Consider the following 15,696-nt stretch of genomic DNA (forward strand, 5'->3'; position numbering starts at 1 on the left):
GAACTCCTCCTAAAGCCTGGGATTAGCAAATCCCTCCATTCTGCACCACAGCAGAGACTTCCAAAGTGAAATTGGAAGCAAGGGCCCCTTCCTTGCCTCCAGGATACCCTGACCAAGTGCTGTGTTGCACCCTGAATCACAGAATGGTAGGGGCTGGAAGGGGATCTCTGTGGGTCATCTGGTCCAACCCCCCAGGCCCTCAGACATGACAGCAGATTGCAGGGAGCAAGGGCATGGATTTCTGACACACCCCCTCCCGCCTTCAAATTTCAATGTCTCTAAGCTTAGCAGTCCCAAATGTCCAATATCTTTCTTTAGAAAGCTTGGCTAGGGTGGAGAGGGGTGGGATTTGTGGGCCACACTGCCAGGGTCCAAAGGCTATTAAGTTTAATAATTTGGAAATCAGTGGGGCAGCAGCTCCCCAGAGATGCAGCGGTGCATCCCTGCCTGCCGGGCTGGAGGAGAGCCCTGCCCGTGCGGAGGGGCCCCTTTCTCACGGGGATGTCTCCAGCAGATTGTACGGTGGCGGGGCTGGCCCAGGCTGCCGTGGCTCTGCGGGGACCAGAGAGCATCGGCAAAATGGTGCTCACAGCCGGGCCAGCAGCACCGGGACGGCTCTACCTCCCCTTGGACAGGGCAAGCCCTGAAGGGTGCCCTGGCATCCAGCTTCCCCGTCCGATGCATGAGCAGGCCTGGGCCTTTGACAAATTATTAACAAGTACTCAAATATGATCCCCCCCCCCCCCCCCCCCCCCGATCAAACACCTCAGGTGAAGTAGATCAAGATGTTCAAGAAAATCAAGCGAATCTGCTTGGCAGATCTTTGCCCAGAGCTACCAGTCTGTAGCACAGCACGAGAAGGTGAGGAGGGATCTTTCTCACTATTCCGGCACATCTGCAGCAGGCTGGCAGGAGTAAGCACATGCTGGGATGCACCGGGACATTGAGTGAAAAGCCCCTGGACAGACTGCTGGGTGCTTCTCCTTCATGTCTCAAGCGTCAAATCAGGGTACGGCCCTTGACTGAAGGCTGGATGAAATGCAGCTGAGTGATGACTGGCAGCAAGACAGGCGAGACTTGAGTTCACTGTTATTCACCACAACAGGTTGAAAACCACTGGGGTATAAAGAATAGTGGAGGCCCCTTCTGAACCCACTACTGTCACTAATATAGAAACCATAATAACTCATTGATAAACCTTCAGAGTAGAAATGCACAAAACACCCCTATGTACAGTAACGTTCTTGTTTACATCAACTGGGTTAGGAATTCGACGCAAGGATTGCCACTGGTTGTTATTTGTTTTAGCTACGTGATTGGGACTTGTCTGGAAAGAGCGAGATCGTTTGGGATAATTCGTATCGGCAGCTGCTGACCCCACTGCTGCGTCTGAGCCGCTGGCGCGACGTGGAGGCGGCGCTTGGTGTGGGGTTGTGTTGCACACCCAACCTCCACCTACAGATGACTGAATCCCCTTAGCCATGCATGGGCAGTTCCAGTCTTTAGTCCGTCTCTGGAAAAGGTGGTTCTAACTGGCTCCCTTCTTCTCCCATTCCTGCCAGGGAATAAAGGCAAATTAGTCAAAAGGCAAACCTGGCAAGCCGCAGCAGCCGCAAGGTGCGCAGGATCAACCCCCTCGTCTGGCACCCAGGTGCTTCTGGCTGCAGGGTGGCTCAGGGATGTCTCTCTGTTATACACAACACACACATTCAGTCATTTAAATCGCAGCCAGGGCAAGCCCAGGTGAAAAGATCAGAGGAAAAGCAGGCGGGCCTGCTCCAAGTGTTGCTTGGTCAGGGGCGCTGCCCAGATGCGAGACCCCCCCCAACCCCGAACCACCTGAGCCGCCAGTCTGCTCCGCTGCCAGGAGGGAAAAGCACTGGCTGTCCCAGATGGACTTTTCTCCAAACTGGTGCGTTACCTTAGCTTTCTGTAGGACTGTTCCCTTCCCCGTCACCATGACGGATAAAGGCCGGTTTTTTAAAGCCGTTGCTGAATTGACTGGCGAGTTCTCTGCGCTGTTTGCCGGACTGGCACTTTTTGCCTGAATCTGCAATAAAAATACTAGAAATAGTGATGACTTCAGACGACCGAGAGAGACTGCTGCCTCTCCCCACCACCTCCTCGTCACAGTCACAGCCCACTTGCACGGAGGCCCATTTTTTTCAGTGACACACCAATTTCAGAACACCACCAGGATGAGTGCAGGTGGTGTGTTTGGGGGTTGAGCGCTCAAGCAGAGGTACAGAGCGGGGCTCAGGCAGTGACCATCTCCATTTCATGGGAACCAAGTTCCCAAGAAGATATTTAGATGTCTGAATCTTCCCACAAAAAAACACCCCTAGGCTCAGCTGAGCGCAGAAGGAGCTGGGTGCAGCCCTGCTTGTCCCTGGAGGGTGTTGCTCAAGGTCCCACAGGGAAATAGAGCCGCTCTCCTGACCCTCAGCCCCCTTTCACCTCCCTGCTGCCGCTGCTACCTCATTATATTATTATTATGTATATTATATACAATAATACTTAGATAATATATAAATATAGTATGCACATTTTTAGAAGACTACATATTATGATAATACAATACTGTTATTAATTATTATATTATTAAGCAGGCTGAGACAGCGCGAGTGCCCAGCTGCTGGAAAGCCGCTGTGCATCCCAGGGGTGCCCCCCACATACCCGTGGGGCTGCGTTCTCCAGGTGTGTGGTGTCCACCGCGGTGCCCAGCGTCACGGGGCCGGACTCTGCCTTCTTCAGGTTCTCCTTCACCTCCACCAGGCTCAGCTCCAGGTCCACCCTCCGGCTCTCCTTCCTTTTGCACTCTTCTTCTATCTCCTTCAGCCTCTGCTCCAGGCTCTTGTCTGTGAAGGTAACTTTGGTCAGGAACTTGGGAAGCTTGTGAGGGGAGCAGGGACTGGGGCATGTCCTGTAGGTTTTCCTTGTATTTTGCCCCAAGAAGGACTCTGACTGATCAAGCTCTTGCTCTAGTGCAGTTTGGGCTATGTGGTTCAGCTCAAAGCACCAGGTTTCCCCCTGCCCCTTCTGATCCCGGGGTCCATGTTCATTGTCCCCTCCCTCCCCGTGGTCCCACCTTGGCTGGTTTCCACACATCACCCCTTGCCCTGCTCTACCTGTGCTGCCCGCGAGCACTTCCTTCAGCTCCCGCCTCTCCTTGCGCAGCTGGGTGAGCTGAGCCCGGATTTCGTCCTTCTCCTTCTCCAGCCGCTCCTTCTCCTCCGTGAACCGCTTCACCTCCGCCTCCGTCCTGTTCTTGCCCAGCTTGGTTTCCACTGCTGCCACTGGAAACGCAACCCACCAGAACAAGCTCAGCCAGGGGAAAACGCAGGAGGGAAAACCTTTTCAGGAGCTTGGAAACAAAACGAATGGGGATCTGGAACGTCACCAGCCGAGACTCTTATCAGCCCCCTGGGCACGGCAAAGCTACTGTACAGCAGTGGGAAGCTGAACGCACGCGTGGAGCAGCACCCCCCTCCCAGCCCCTGCCGCAGCGGGCACCCACGGCCACCGGTGTAGCCTGCTCACCCGGCAGTGGCATCTTGGGCCGGTGCGCGGGCAGCAGCTGGGGACTGCCTGCTGTCACCGTGCCCGCTGTCGTCACCGTGCCCGCTGTCGTCACCGTGCCCGCCGGCAGCTCGGCGGCCGGCTGCGGGAAGGCAATGTTCTGCTGCTGCGTCTGGATTTTGACGGTGGGCATCTGCGGTGGCCCCTCGTCGGGCTCCGGCTTCTCAGGATGCTTCTGGGCAGGGGGGGAATGAAGTGGGATAATGTGGCGGGGGGCACTGGCTCGCTGACGAAGCCTGTCCCCGCACCACCCCGCACCACAGTTCAGGACAGTACCTGCTCCGAGGTCTCCATCGCCTCGCTGCAGGGCTCGGCTTCCTTGGCCCCGAGGGCCGTCGCGGCTGTGCCGTCTGCCGCAGCCCTGCTGGCGGCCCTTTCTAAAGACGGCGAGCTGAGGGGCGAAGGCTGGCATGACTTCTTGCCAGCACAGTGTAGGAAGGACTTCACTGGGGTGAGATCCAGGTACACTCTGTCTTGGTCTCCCTCCAGTTTGCTCTCACTCTTGGGTACTTCTTCCTGCAAAAGGAGAGTGTTCCCCTGGAAAAGGACCATCTGCTGCAGCCAGAAGTACAGGGAGCATCTCACTGCAGCACAGCAGCACCTCAGGCAATCTGGAGTACTTCCCGTAAACCTCAAAGGAGCTAAAACCCCGTTCTTGTAGGTCATTCCATACAGGGCTTTTTTGTGTACTGAAGGAAAGGCCCCTCCTGCTCTCCCTTCAACAGGTCTTTCCAGTGGTAGCAGCAGCCCCATGCAAGGATCTCACAGCTGTACCCAGCCAGATTCTTTGCCTTTCCCAGGATTACAGTCCCAGCCCCAGCATTGCCTGTCTTTCTTGTCTGCACACTACTTGCTCTCACAGGCATCAGAAAGAATTTTGATAGACCAGGCTCCCAACAACCCACGCTCTGTCACCAGATAAACCATGCTGTTTACTGATGGAAACCGTGGGATTTCATCCCAGCTGCCTGAGGATCGCTGCAGCACCCCACTGGAAACCACTCTCCCGTGCCGTAGACTCCTCTCCAGCACTCGCTTCTGTCCCGTTGCAAAAGCCTGGTTCTCCCCAGAGGCTCGGAATCCTCTTTGCTGCCTTTGGAAAAAACCTCCCCCCTCACTGCTGGAGATTCCTCCTGGCCAGACGTTCGCCCGCGGTCTCCGCAGAGCTCGCCGCAGCATCTTACCACCGGCGGGTCGGGCAGGTCGACGTCGTCGTACAGCTCCTCCTGCTGCGCCCTGCCCCTGGGCAGGCTGTCGATGTAGGCGTTGGGCTCCGAGTACTTCCTCTGCATTAAGCTGGGAACAGGCAGCGGGACAGCCCGTCAGGAGGGATCGGGCTCACCGCGTGGCTGCACCGCGCTGGGTTTTGGGGCATCTGAACGTGCCCCACAGCCCCAGCCAAGCCCACTTTCAAAGACGGTGACCAAGCCGCAGCCGTGAGGGCATCCCCTAGCCCTGTGGCAGCCAGCCACTCACCAGTGGAGGGACCCCACCGCCCCAGCTTGCTCCCCCCCCCCCAGTCCCGCGCGTTGCCGCTGACGTACAAGAAGGAGTTCTTCGCAGCGCTCACAATGCAGGAAACCCGGTCGGCGTCCACGTAATCGTAGGTAAATTCCTCCGGGTCTGTTTTGGAGCCTGACTCCGACAAGAGGAGGCCCAGCCAGTGGCCCATCTCCTCCGAGGACTTCGCCTACGAGGTGATCAGACAGATAGCACAGGGTGCAGCAGCAGGTTCTCCGCGCTCCCAAGGCTGATGCTGCCGTAGCCTTGGGTAGGGAACTGTGCTGGCCGTCCTCTGGCGTGCAAGGGGAAAGATGAACGGCCAGGTACTTGTGTTAGCCCTGATACCACATTAAAGAGGAAAAAAGTATTGCTCTCTGCATGGACTGATTCACAAATTTGGAAGATACATGAATGCAGCTCTTCACTTAACTCCCTTCTACAATTTCTAGTCAGTCTGCATCTTCCTTTCAGCGATGACCAGCTCAGCTGCCTACAAGAGTAAGAGAAGTCTCCGTGGCTGGAGGTGCTGGTGGGGAGCCGGCGTTGGCGAGGAAAGCGTGAGGATTTGATTTCGCACCGGCAGAGCGCAGCAATGGGATGGCCGAGCACTGATGTGCGAGGGGACCCGAGCACACCAGGGAGCCCGGGGCAGAGCCCCAACCCCTGCCAGGGCTGTTTGCACAGGGGAGAGGGGAGGGGAAGGGTTCAAAGCGGGGTCAGAGAACATCAGGGAGAGTCCCTCGCTTCAACATGATCAGTACAAAATTCCCAGCCGCAGCGAACAGTCTGACATTTTGCAGACTGAAGAGTTAAATACGGAGCCTTGAAGTCAGCTCTAGCAAACAGCCACATGCACTTCCCTGTAGCGGGGGGTTTCTACCTGAAGTGAGAAGAAGTGGGGCTGCTGCAGCCATCTTCTGCTTTGATTTGAGGAGTTACAGCAGTAAGCACAAAGTAAAATTCAGGGCAAGTGAATCCCAAAGTGGAAAGTACAGTTTAAGCTTGCAATCTGTTTTATTTAGCAGAGACTTCAGTCCCTGGGAAGCCCGCCAGCGAGCCAGTCTGTACATGGAGTCTGACATCCCGGGAAAATACAGTTTCTTCCATTCACAAAATGTAAATTTTCCCAGCACCTCTTCTTTAGGTTTATAATTGTGCAAAATTTCTTAGACGCAGACATACCCCGAATCAGAAGCTAAACAAAAACACCTTCAAACTTCATGGCAGGCCCTTGAAGTCAGTTGTTTAGCTATAAATATTCCACCCACTGGAAAAATACAGGAAATTGCTCACGCTGTCCACCTCCTACTATAATTACGCTGTCGTCAGAGAGAACTAAGATTAGAGATAAACAGTCCTGGATGCAGGCAAAGGAAAGTAACAGATGGAAATGAATTCACTCGCACTTTCAGGGCAGATCCGTGTTTACTTGGGATGCATGACCTGTGGCTTTGGGACTCTCTGAAGATGAAGTTCTCTGTTTCTCCTAACCACAGACTTAAATCCCAAAAGTGGCATTCCTCTCATCTAACATTAACCATCTGAAATGCATCCCATCTAACGCAGTCGTCCAGGGTTATCCTATACTCAGTGGAGAGAGATGGGCACCTCCAGAGGACCCTTCATCCCATCCCGAGATGAGTGCCTAAGATGAAGGCTGAATGGTCCTCTGCAGGCACCAGCATCAGACATGGCCTGGACTACCAGGTAGATGGGACACCTTCTAGGTGACCACAGACAGATGAACCCAAGTCCCATGGTTCAGGTTCTGTTTTGCTGGACTGAGGGTTCCTCTGGAGGACCTCACCAGCATTTAGGCCTACTAAGACACCCAAGCTGATGACTTGAAGCAGAGCTTTCTTGGAGATATATACCCTACCTCCAGAATGACCCGTTCTTCCCCGTTGTGCAGGATGCGGAAGGAGTAGAGATGATCAGGGCTTGGCTCTGGAATAATTTCACAACCTGCCAGACTCAGGGGCTGCTGAGCCAGTTTGCTTCGGTTCTTGTCCTGGTAGAAATGGAGGTGACCGTCTTTTATCTGACACCAACGGGACTTCCACTGGCTGTTCACTAGCACATTCAGGTAACCTGCAAGTAAGCACAGGTTACTTTTAGGCACATTTTGTACCCCATGGGGAGAGGGAGTCCAAACTCCTTTGGGTGCACAGGGATGTCTGATGGGTAAGTTCCCAGATCACCATACAACACAAAGCCAGAGGCAATGACAAAGAGCAAAAGCACAAAGACAAGCTCTCCTGTGCATTCGAAACAGGGTGTAAAGGGCAAAAATCTGTTCAAAATGAGACCCTTGAAATTCAGGTTAGGTTTGGAGCAGCAAGCTGGCTGTAGATGGTTGGACAAGGTTGGTGCCAGATGGTGAACACCCGCTGACCCACACGACCCTCTCCCTGCTGACTCCCAATCCCCTGGGCTGATGCCCAGGAAGAGCAGCACAGATGCCCTCTGCGTGCATGTCTGGTATTACCTGCCCTTCCTCTTGGGTCACCCCGGGAGCTATTGCCCACCCTTGCAAGCCACACAGTCCCCTTAATGTGTAAAGGGCACCACAATCCGCATGGATTTACTGGCATGGACCAAGCAGCCTGTGGCCTCTTTGCCTCGCCCGGCAGGACAGCCTGGCACATGTGTGTTTATGAGGGACGATGCCTGGTGCTCATCCTGCCCGGCACATCGAGACCCAGCTCTGAGACAAGTCCCTGCAGAGGGGCTCATGCTGCCACTTACTTGAAGTCTCCAGGGATCTCTCTGGGCTATCCAGGGAGCTGGATTTTTTCCTCCCGAGGTTCATCAGGTTGCTCAGTTTCAGCCCAGTTGTGCCCTTCTTCTTAACTACCAAAAAAGAAGAAGAAAAAGATGTCTGCGTGGCTTTCCCCGCTCACAGCCAGACACACAGGCTGCTGTCCCAGCTGGGTGTGCTGCCCCAAGGCTGCCCGCGCTGCCGTCCTGCACCCAGCAGCGCTGAGGCACACACGTTCCTTGCAGAGGGCAAACCCGCAACTCGGGAGCGGGCTGTAACAGTCCAAAGCCCGAAGCCGATGCCCAAAGAAGCTCTTCAGCCTTTTCCCACTGAGCACAGCAGCCAGTGCATGAATATGGCTGTGGCTGTGTAACCATCAGGGAATCCTGATAAGAAATCAAGTTGAATGTTTTTAGTCCAGATTTCTTTCTCTCCAGCATGACAAAATGATGAAGTCCTAATGCAGAGGGACTGAGCAGCCGAGCTCCATCTGTTGGGTGACTCCAGTGAGTCCTCACCATGGATTTCTCTCTTTCTCCAATATGTAGACGGGTCCCAACACTCTTCTGACAGAGCATCTCCTCTTATAATGTTCTTACCTGACCCATCTTATAGTGGAGAACGGAGCTTAAAGCCTGAAGTCAGATGCCCTACTGTGCAGGTGTAACTCTCCCACTGGAGACAGCTCAGCACTTCACACAGGCACTCTGGCTTCCCTGCAGAGATCTCTGAGGCAAGTCACTTAGGCTGGATTTATGTCATCTCAGACTGTCCCCGAGTGACCTGCCCAGAGCTGTGCAGGATCTGTATGGTATGGCAGGCATCACACCCAGGTTTCTCAAGCGCTATCCTAACTCTGTGACTGCTGAGAAATCCCAACATCCACCTGTCACTTCGTTATGGAAAAGAAAGCAAGGCAGTGAATTCACATGCAGCTTTCACCCTGCATCAGGCCAGCCTGGGATGGCAGTGGCAGACACTACAGACACCCTCACCGCACGTGCAGAGTCAATGGCCTGGTTTCCCCCTCATTCCCAGGGTGAAGTTTTACCATCTTTTATCTCAACCGTCTCTGGGTGGCCGTCCGTGCTGCTCCCGCTCTCGGAGGCTGCAGAGTACCTCTCGGATACCTCCACCTGTCAACAAGCACCAGACACAAGCTCTGCAGATGCATGTGACCCGTTCCTCCAGCCATCACCTGCCACAACTGCCTTTTCCCCCACTCCTGAGTTACAAGGCCCATAGAGATGCTTTCACACAGACATCCCATGCCCACCCGCTCACGCTGTGCCCTTCCCATTGCTTCTCAGCCTGACATGGGCAGATCTGGCACACGAACCACTCTGACCAGGCTCACCTCTGCGGTGGCACCACCGCTGCCACCCAACAGCCTCCTGCCCTGCAGCCTGGCTGCTGGGGGCATTCGCTAGACCCCGTAGGAGGGCATGGGCAGAGGAACTGACCAGGTGCCCAAACAGGTCCATTCTGGGTGTCTGTCAGACACCAATGATGGTTTATTTCTCCTCCCACTGTTTTGGAACAAGTTGACCCCAGGGGGAGTGTTGCCTAAACCTGGACTAAAGACTGATGCAAGCCCTGGCGTCCAAGGGTCTACATCCCTCCCAAAGCTCTCGGTGAGCACAGCTGTCCTGTTGGATGAGATAGTGCTGCTGCCCTGTATGCAGGAGAGCCCAACGCCGAGTCAGTTTTGGGGGAAAGATGTAGCAACAAAATTAAGATTGCAAAGGAAAATTAAGATAGTTCCAATAATGCTCCTTTTCAGCAGAACAGGGGTCTGGTTACATTCGGATCAGCCTTTGCTCAGATAAAATTACTGCACCTACAACTTTTATTTATTAAAGGAACAGGGTGGAAAAGCCTAAGTGCTAGTTCTCTCTGTAGAGACAAGGAGTACCTTTGGGTAACTGAGACGCTGTGAATCTGGGATGTACTGGTTGCCTTCACTGCTTCCTTCGCACAGCAGACCGCTGGTCTCCTGGATGACCTGTGCAGGAGGGGAAGCCACAGCCTGTGAGAGAGCTGCAGGAACGGGATCAGCGCCTGTCCTCCCACCCAGCACAGGCCAAACCCCGGCAGCCTTGGACACCCAGGGTTTAGCTCCCTGCGACCCCAGGGACTTTACTGGTGTTTGCAGCAGGCAGCCAGCAGACACTGCTGGATCTGAGTCGGCCGGGGAGATGCTGCCAGCAAAGGCAGCCCCGGTGCCTCGCAGCCCCGCTGCCACCCCGGCCTCCGTGAAGGCTCCTTCTGCTGCTGCCGTCTCGGGGAAGGGGCCACGTCTCCCTCCATCTTCAGCGACTCCGTGCTGGGCACCCACCCCCGCCATCCCTCCTGCCACAACGGCTGGGCTGGGAGGTCCCTCTGCGGCCTCCTGCCCGCAGAGAGCTTCTCAGCTATCCCGGGACATGACAATGAAGTGGTGTATTTGTATACAGGCTCGCAGTGAGGGAGGGAGCCAGAGCATGCAAGGACAGGACCGAGATAAGATACGGTCTCCCAGCAAAGCCAGGGTAGAAGGACGGGAGCACCAGCGAGGCAAGCCCCGAAAGTGCCACTGACCCTGAGCCACTGCTCTGCCTGGTCTTTACTCTGCAGCCCCAGCACGATGACGTCGGCACTCATGGGGATGATCTTCAGCTTGTGCTCCTTCTTCCTCACTTGCTTTTCCTTGTGAATGACAGTGCAGCCCAGCAAGTTCACGTCGAGCTGAGGGCTGTGGTCTTTGGAGCTCTTGTAGCACTGGGGAAGGAAGACGGGAGAGCAGGTAAGAGGCTGAGGAGGAGCTTCCCTCTCGCTTGCTGGCGTGAACTCAGCCCTACATGTGGCTCAGTGCAACTACATGCATTAAGTGCACTGAACACAAGAAGGTCCCACAGGTCCTATGAGGCTGTTATGTTCACACAGGACCTATCTATATGTATAGAGATACACATACATCTCTGTACCTGCATATACTGTCTGAAATACCTCTCGCAGATACTGCTACAGGGTGAAGAATGCAGACTGCCAGTGGGATAAGCAACCTTTCTGCTCAACCACCTCAGAAAATTTTCCCAAATGTTTATGCATTTTGGGGATTTGCGATTTTGGCCACAGATGTGCTCTTATGTGCCCCTCAGCAGCCCCACGTCCATGTCCCTTCTGAAAATGGAGTGAGATCCCCAAGTCCCTGGGACATGGTTTTTGAAGCATTGCTTCTACTTTGTTTTTGCCAGCTAGTTAATGTACCCTGAGGTGCCACTTCCCTTCCCAGTTTGTGAAAACACGTTCTTTTGGGCACAGAGTGGAGGATATACGCACCAGCAACCTGGTGTCCTTGATAACACACAGCTGTTTTGCCCACTGTCCCAGCCACTTCTTTCTCCACAGGAACGCACAGATGCGGGCGTCCTTCATCAGCTCAATGGTGGCCTCCGTGGATGGCCACTGATGGGTTGCTGACTTGCCTTTGCTGCTCTCTTCTTCATCATAAGATTCATAGGAGCTACTAACGGCTTCACCATCTTCTATAACAAAAGCAAAGCTCCATCATTAAACACATTTCTAGGACAACTCTGAGCCTATTGCTTGCCTCAGGCATGCTCACACATGCAAAAGCTTCCAGCATAGGGATGTGTCTTTTGAGGCTCTCCTACAGGAGGATAATCAACAGGAAAATAAACCTCATAGATCCTTTTTTCTTTCTAGCCCAATATTAACCTCATTGCAACATTTTGTGCCTAATAGTCTCGGTTAGCGAACACTCAAAAGACACTCCTCAGTTAACCACAAATTTGAGAACGTTCCCTTTGACATTTTCTGATGTTTGCTACTTTTTCCCCCCCTCCCCAAGACGCTTTTTCTACTTTTCACTTCAAGCCAAACACTTACAATTTTTAAGGCAACAGCAAGCTACAATCAGCCCTTGTCCTCCGAATGTCAGAAGTAAAAATGGTATTTGCGAGGCCATGCAGCAAGCAATGATCTATTGTGTTTGAGATGTCATTCCACTTTCCCTCTCTGGGCTAAGAGGGCTCCCTCTCTACTCAGCATCTAACGGACAGCAAGGGGCTTTGAAGGAATACACTGTAGCAGCAGCAAAAATTAGTCATAAGTGGCAGCTGTAAATAACAATAATCACATTTTTCATGTTCAGCCTTAAATGGATTGTGACTTTATTGGGATGAGTTGGGATTTTCAATACCCAACTCTAATGAAATGGAGATTTTTGGATTTTTTGGCTGGTAGGAACAGCTGGGCATTGGTACCAGGCTCATCAGAAACAATTAAAACTTTCCCACTGACTGCGGAGGAATTTGCAATGCCCTGCTGGCGTTTACAGCGTGGCTCTTACTCGCAAGGTAAGCTCACACGGCAAGATGGTAAGATTGGGGCAGCATCTGTGTAGGGTTTTGCATTCCTGTCCTACCAAACAGCACGGAGGAATATTGTTACAATTCTCTCACCAGAATTTAATCTAATATTGATTCTCACCAAATCTTAAAATCCACATAAAAGTAACATTATCAAACTGGTACAAAATAAAAAGAGGAAAAGCAGCCGGAAAAGAGAAAAAAAAAAAGTAAAAAAAAGCATTAGAAGCTTCACTGAAGAACATTTTTTAAGTTGGGTTTATTTGTTCTTAAAGCGAAAGGAACTGAGATGCAGTAACAAAGCTACAGCCTTACCCCCAGTGTCCTCTGGTGCAATCTCACTCTGTAACATCCCTCAAGTGACCAAAGCTACACCAATTAAACAGACTTATTAAAAAGCAAATACTCCCTTTCAAAACCTTCGAATGGTGCTGACAACACACCACTGGCTCACCATCTCCATACCCTCAACGCGTCATGACAGGCCAGCTTTTATGGGAAAATGTTACCCCGCGATGCATTGTCAATAGGCAAACCTCGTCCACAGGCAGCTGGGCAGAAATTCAGATGAAGCAGAAGTGACGAGGTTCTTTGTGCCTAGAAATACCAAAAAGCTCAACCTCTGCACTTCTAGGGACCCTTCCTTATGCAGCAGCAAGGATGGCCAGGGGTACCTCATCTTCTAGATCTCCCTCCTTTCAAGACGGGGCTATCGTCAGCTGCCCCCTTCACCCCTTTTGGGTGTCTCTGGTGCCCCTCACCTAGGCGTCAGGCCTCAGGCTGCGCCTTCCTCCTGGGGAATAACATCTCTTCCATGCTCTCAGCAGGAGCCCTGGCTGCTCTTCTGTGCATCAACCACAACCAAGAGCCTCATCTCCTCTACATCAAGAGCTGAAGCCATTGCTGGCCCGGTGACACTGCCATGGCCTCATGATGGAAAGGCATCTTCCAGGCTGCGTAGCTGGCAAACTGGGACAAACCTTGCTTGGGTGACTTTTGAGACAACACTGTCATCACTACTAGGGCTCACCTGATCCCAAGTCATTCAGCTCGGGCACTTCAGTACAAGGTCTCCATTTCCACCTACTGGCAGTTTCAGCTAGGAGCAGAGTCTGACCCCTCACTGAGGTGACACCAGTGGCAGCCATGTTACGGGATGTCCTTATCTAGATCCATCTCTGCTTTCCTGTTTGTTTTCCCACAACCTCCCAGGGAGCTAAATCAATACCGTGACGCAGGAAGCTCCAACCATCTCTTATGCCAGAGCAGGGCACCTTCCACATTCGCTGAAAGGCTACTTGTCAATACAGCCAGTGTTACCACATATCAGCTCCACATCAGTGGCTGGAACCCGCAGAATAAAGGCTAGGGAAGTTCTCTTCATTGTCATCTTGAGCATGCAGAAAGGCACAAAAAACGCCGCCGTGCGCATATCCAGCACGGGCCGAGAGAGGGGAGAGCTGGTTACCCTCCATGCATGCAATGGGCAATGCCAGGGGGAGGCACTTGATCGTCTTTTCTAAAACTGAGGGGTTTATGAAAGGAAAAAAAAAAAGCACTTCAGGTTTGGAAAACATGCCATACCCATCGTTATTGTGGCATAAATAACGCCCTCAGTGACCTGCAACCCTGGCCTGGGTCCAGCCGCAGCAAGCCTACCAAAAAGACCTGCACAGTCAAAAGCAAAGGGAAAGGGAGACAGAGAGAGAAAGCCACAGATAAGCAAACGCGGAGAACGAGGGCGTCCGTCGGCTCAGCCCCGCGCTCCCCCTCGGCCCGGCGGTGAGGCTGCCTGGCCCTGCTGCCGGCGCAGGAGCACGCCGTACGGTGAGGCTTCGAGCAGCGACGACGAACAAGGCAATTCCCTTGAAAACAGAACCGCCGTCATCGTAATTAAAATCAGCCAGGGCAGATGAGCTGTTTCAGCCAGAATAATGATTGCTCCGTTGGCAGCCACACTGCCCCTTTCGTTTTCACTCTGTTTCTTATCGCATCCCTTCAATTATGCAAATGCAGCCGAGGATGAGGATGATAACGGCTTAACACTGCTCAGCCCCGGAGGAAAGGGAAACGGCAGCATTTGCCGGAGCTGTAAAGCGAAAGGCAGAGGCGTCCCCAGCGCAGAGGCGGGAATCCTGCTGATGAAAGAGGGATCCCGAGACCCAGCGGTCTCGCCCGCCCGCTTCATCTTAATTAATTCACCCGCGCATTGTTACAGTGCCTCGCAGCCCCACCTCTGACGCTGCAGGAATCCCCGATCTCCTCAGCCCATCTGGAGGCTTGCTTTGACGCCCTGTCTTGGCAGCGGCACCCACTAATTGTAGTGATGTCCCTATTTTTGTTTGAGTTCACTACACCCACTTGTCTGGAGACGCACGAGTGTCTTCCAAGACTGGAGCTGTCACTCCGTCAGGAACACCAACACCAGCAGATCCCTGGCCCCTTCCCCACCCGGCTTGCGGGGAGAGGAGGGCGAGCACAGAGGGCTTGGGGGTTACTGGTGTTGGGCTTTCGGGTGTTTACTGGCGTTTGGGGGTTACTGGTGTCTGGGCAAACCCGCGTGTGTCCAGACTGCCCTTTAGCAACAGGGGTCACACCAAGGTGTCAAGGCAGTTGCTAGCGACGAGCGTCACTCCACGCAGGACAGGTATGGGCAACCATTGCCATCTGATAAGGCGAGGAGAGGAAAAAGGGATGGGGAGCCCCGTTCTGTACTCACTGAACCAATGGGCAGGACCGAGACCTGCAGGTTTGCCCACGTGCCACGGGATTTGAAGCCTGATCTCTTGAAGCAAACCAGAGCCCCAGCAGCTTCCCAGCACTGCTGCCTGGCCTCCCCTCTGCATGGCGTGCCACACTTCACCCTCTCCCGAATCCCGCAGCCTCCTCCTGCCACAGACCTGCTGCTCCACATCCCTCCCTGCTCCTCCCTCCCGCTCACCCCAGGGCACGGCCGCAAACACGAGGCTGCCAAAAAGCATGGGGATTCTCGGTGACACGATGCCGCCTTCCTTCTCACGCAAACCACCTCAAAAGCCATCGATATCATCGCACACCGCATGATTTGTGTAGAAGGAAGGGACCTGCTGGGCCTGCAGAGAGGACCGGCGGCTGAGCGGTCACAGGAGGCGAAGGCATCGCTCACCTGGGCTGCACGTCCCATCTCTGCTCACCGCACGGCTCCTATCTCCGCTTACGGCTGCGCTGCTGCTGGGTGAAACACCGAGCTGGCTGGTCGAGCAGCCTCCCGTAGCAGCCACGGGCCGCCCCGTTTTGACAGTGCTCCCACCATAACGGTGTTTTTCTCTTTTTTTGACCGTGCTTGCAGGGCTCTGATCTCTCGCTTCCTTAGGCAGCTGACTGGCCTGGATTTCCGTGGGTGTATTTGCATCTTTGAGCAGCAGGTTACCAAGGAAAAGTGGAGGTTTAAGCCGGGCGTGTGCTTATCACTCCTGCCAGCCAAGGCTCTGAACGCACCGT

The 15,696-nt window shown here is 53.7% G+C and overlaps 1 protein-coding gene across 4 annotated transcripts in view; it reads right to left on the bottom strand.

Annotated features, from left to right (window-relative positions):
* Nucleotides 1-760: 760 nt before the first annotated feature.
* AFAP1L2 (actin filament associated protein 1 like 2) overlaps nt 761-15,696 on the bottom strand; it is a 71,867-nt gene continuing 56,931 nt past the window's right edge. Inside the window, exons 6-20 of one of the 4 annotated variants that reach the window (XM_075423795.1) lie at nt 13,801-13,884; nt 11,165-11,367; nt 10,424-10,603; nt 9,759-9,848; nt 8,895-8,979; nt 7,831-7,935; nt 6,962-7,173; nt 5,124-5,269; nt 4,764-4,875; nt 3,856-4,095; nt 3,541-3,751; nt 3,129-3,296; nt 2,677-2,858; nt 1,922-2,050; nt 761-1,555 (exon numbers count right to left, since the gene is read on the bottom strand). In XM_075423795.1, coding sequence (XP_075279910.1) covers nt 1,529-1,555; nt 1,922-2,050; nt 2,677-2,858; nt 3,129-3,296; nt 3,541-3,751; nt 3,856-4,095; nt 4,764-4,875; nt 5,124-5,269; nt 6,962-7,173; nt 7,831-7,935; nt 8,895-8,979; nt 9,759-9,848; nt 10,424-10,603; nt 11,165-11,367; nt 13,801-13,884 — 2,174 coding nt within the window. In that variant the 3' untranslated portion in view covers nt 761-1,528. Of the gene's footprint in view, nt 1,556-1,921; nt 2,051-2,676; nt 2,859-3,128; nt 3,297-3,540; nt 3,755-3,855; nt 4,096-4,763; nt 4,876-5,123; nt 5,270-6,961; nt 7,174-7,830; nt 7,936-8,894; nt 8,980-9,758; nt 9,849-10,423; nt 10,604-11,164; nt 11,371-13,800; nt 13,885-15,696 lie in introns of all 4 variants that reach the window. The other 3 variants (XM_075423794.1, XM_075423798.1, XM_075423796.1) reach the window with 3 other exon arrangements.

This window comes from Opisthocomus hoazin, chromosome 6 (assembly GCF_030867145.1).
Source record: "Opisthocomus hoazin isolate bOpiHoa1 chromosome 6, bOpiHoa1.hap1, whole genome shotgun sequence".
NCBI classification, from domain to species: domain Eukaryota; kingdom Metazoa; phylum Chordata; class Aves; order Opisthocomiformes; family Opisthocomidae; genus Opisthocomus; species Opisthocomus hoazin.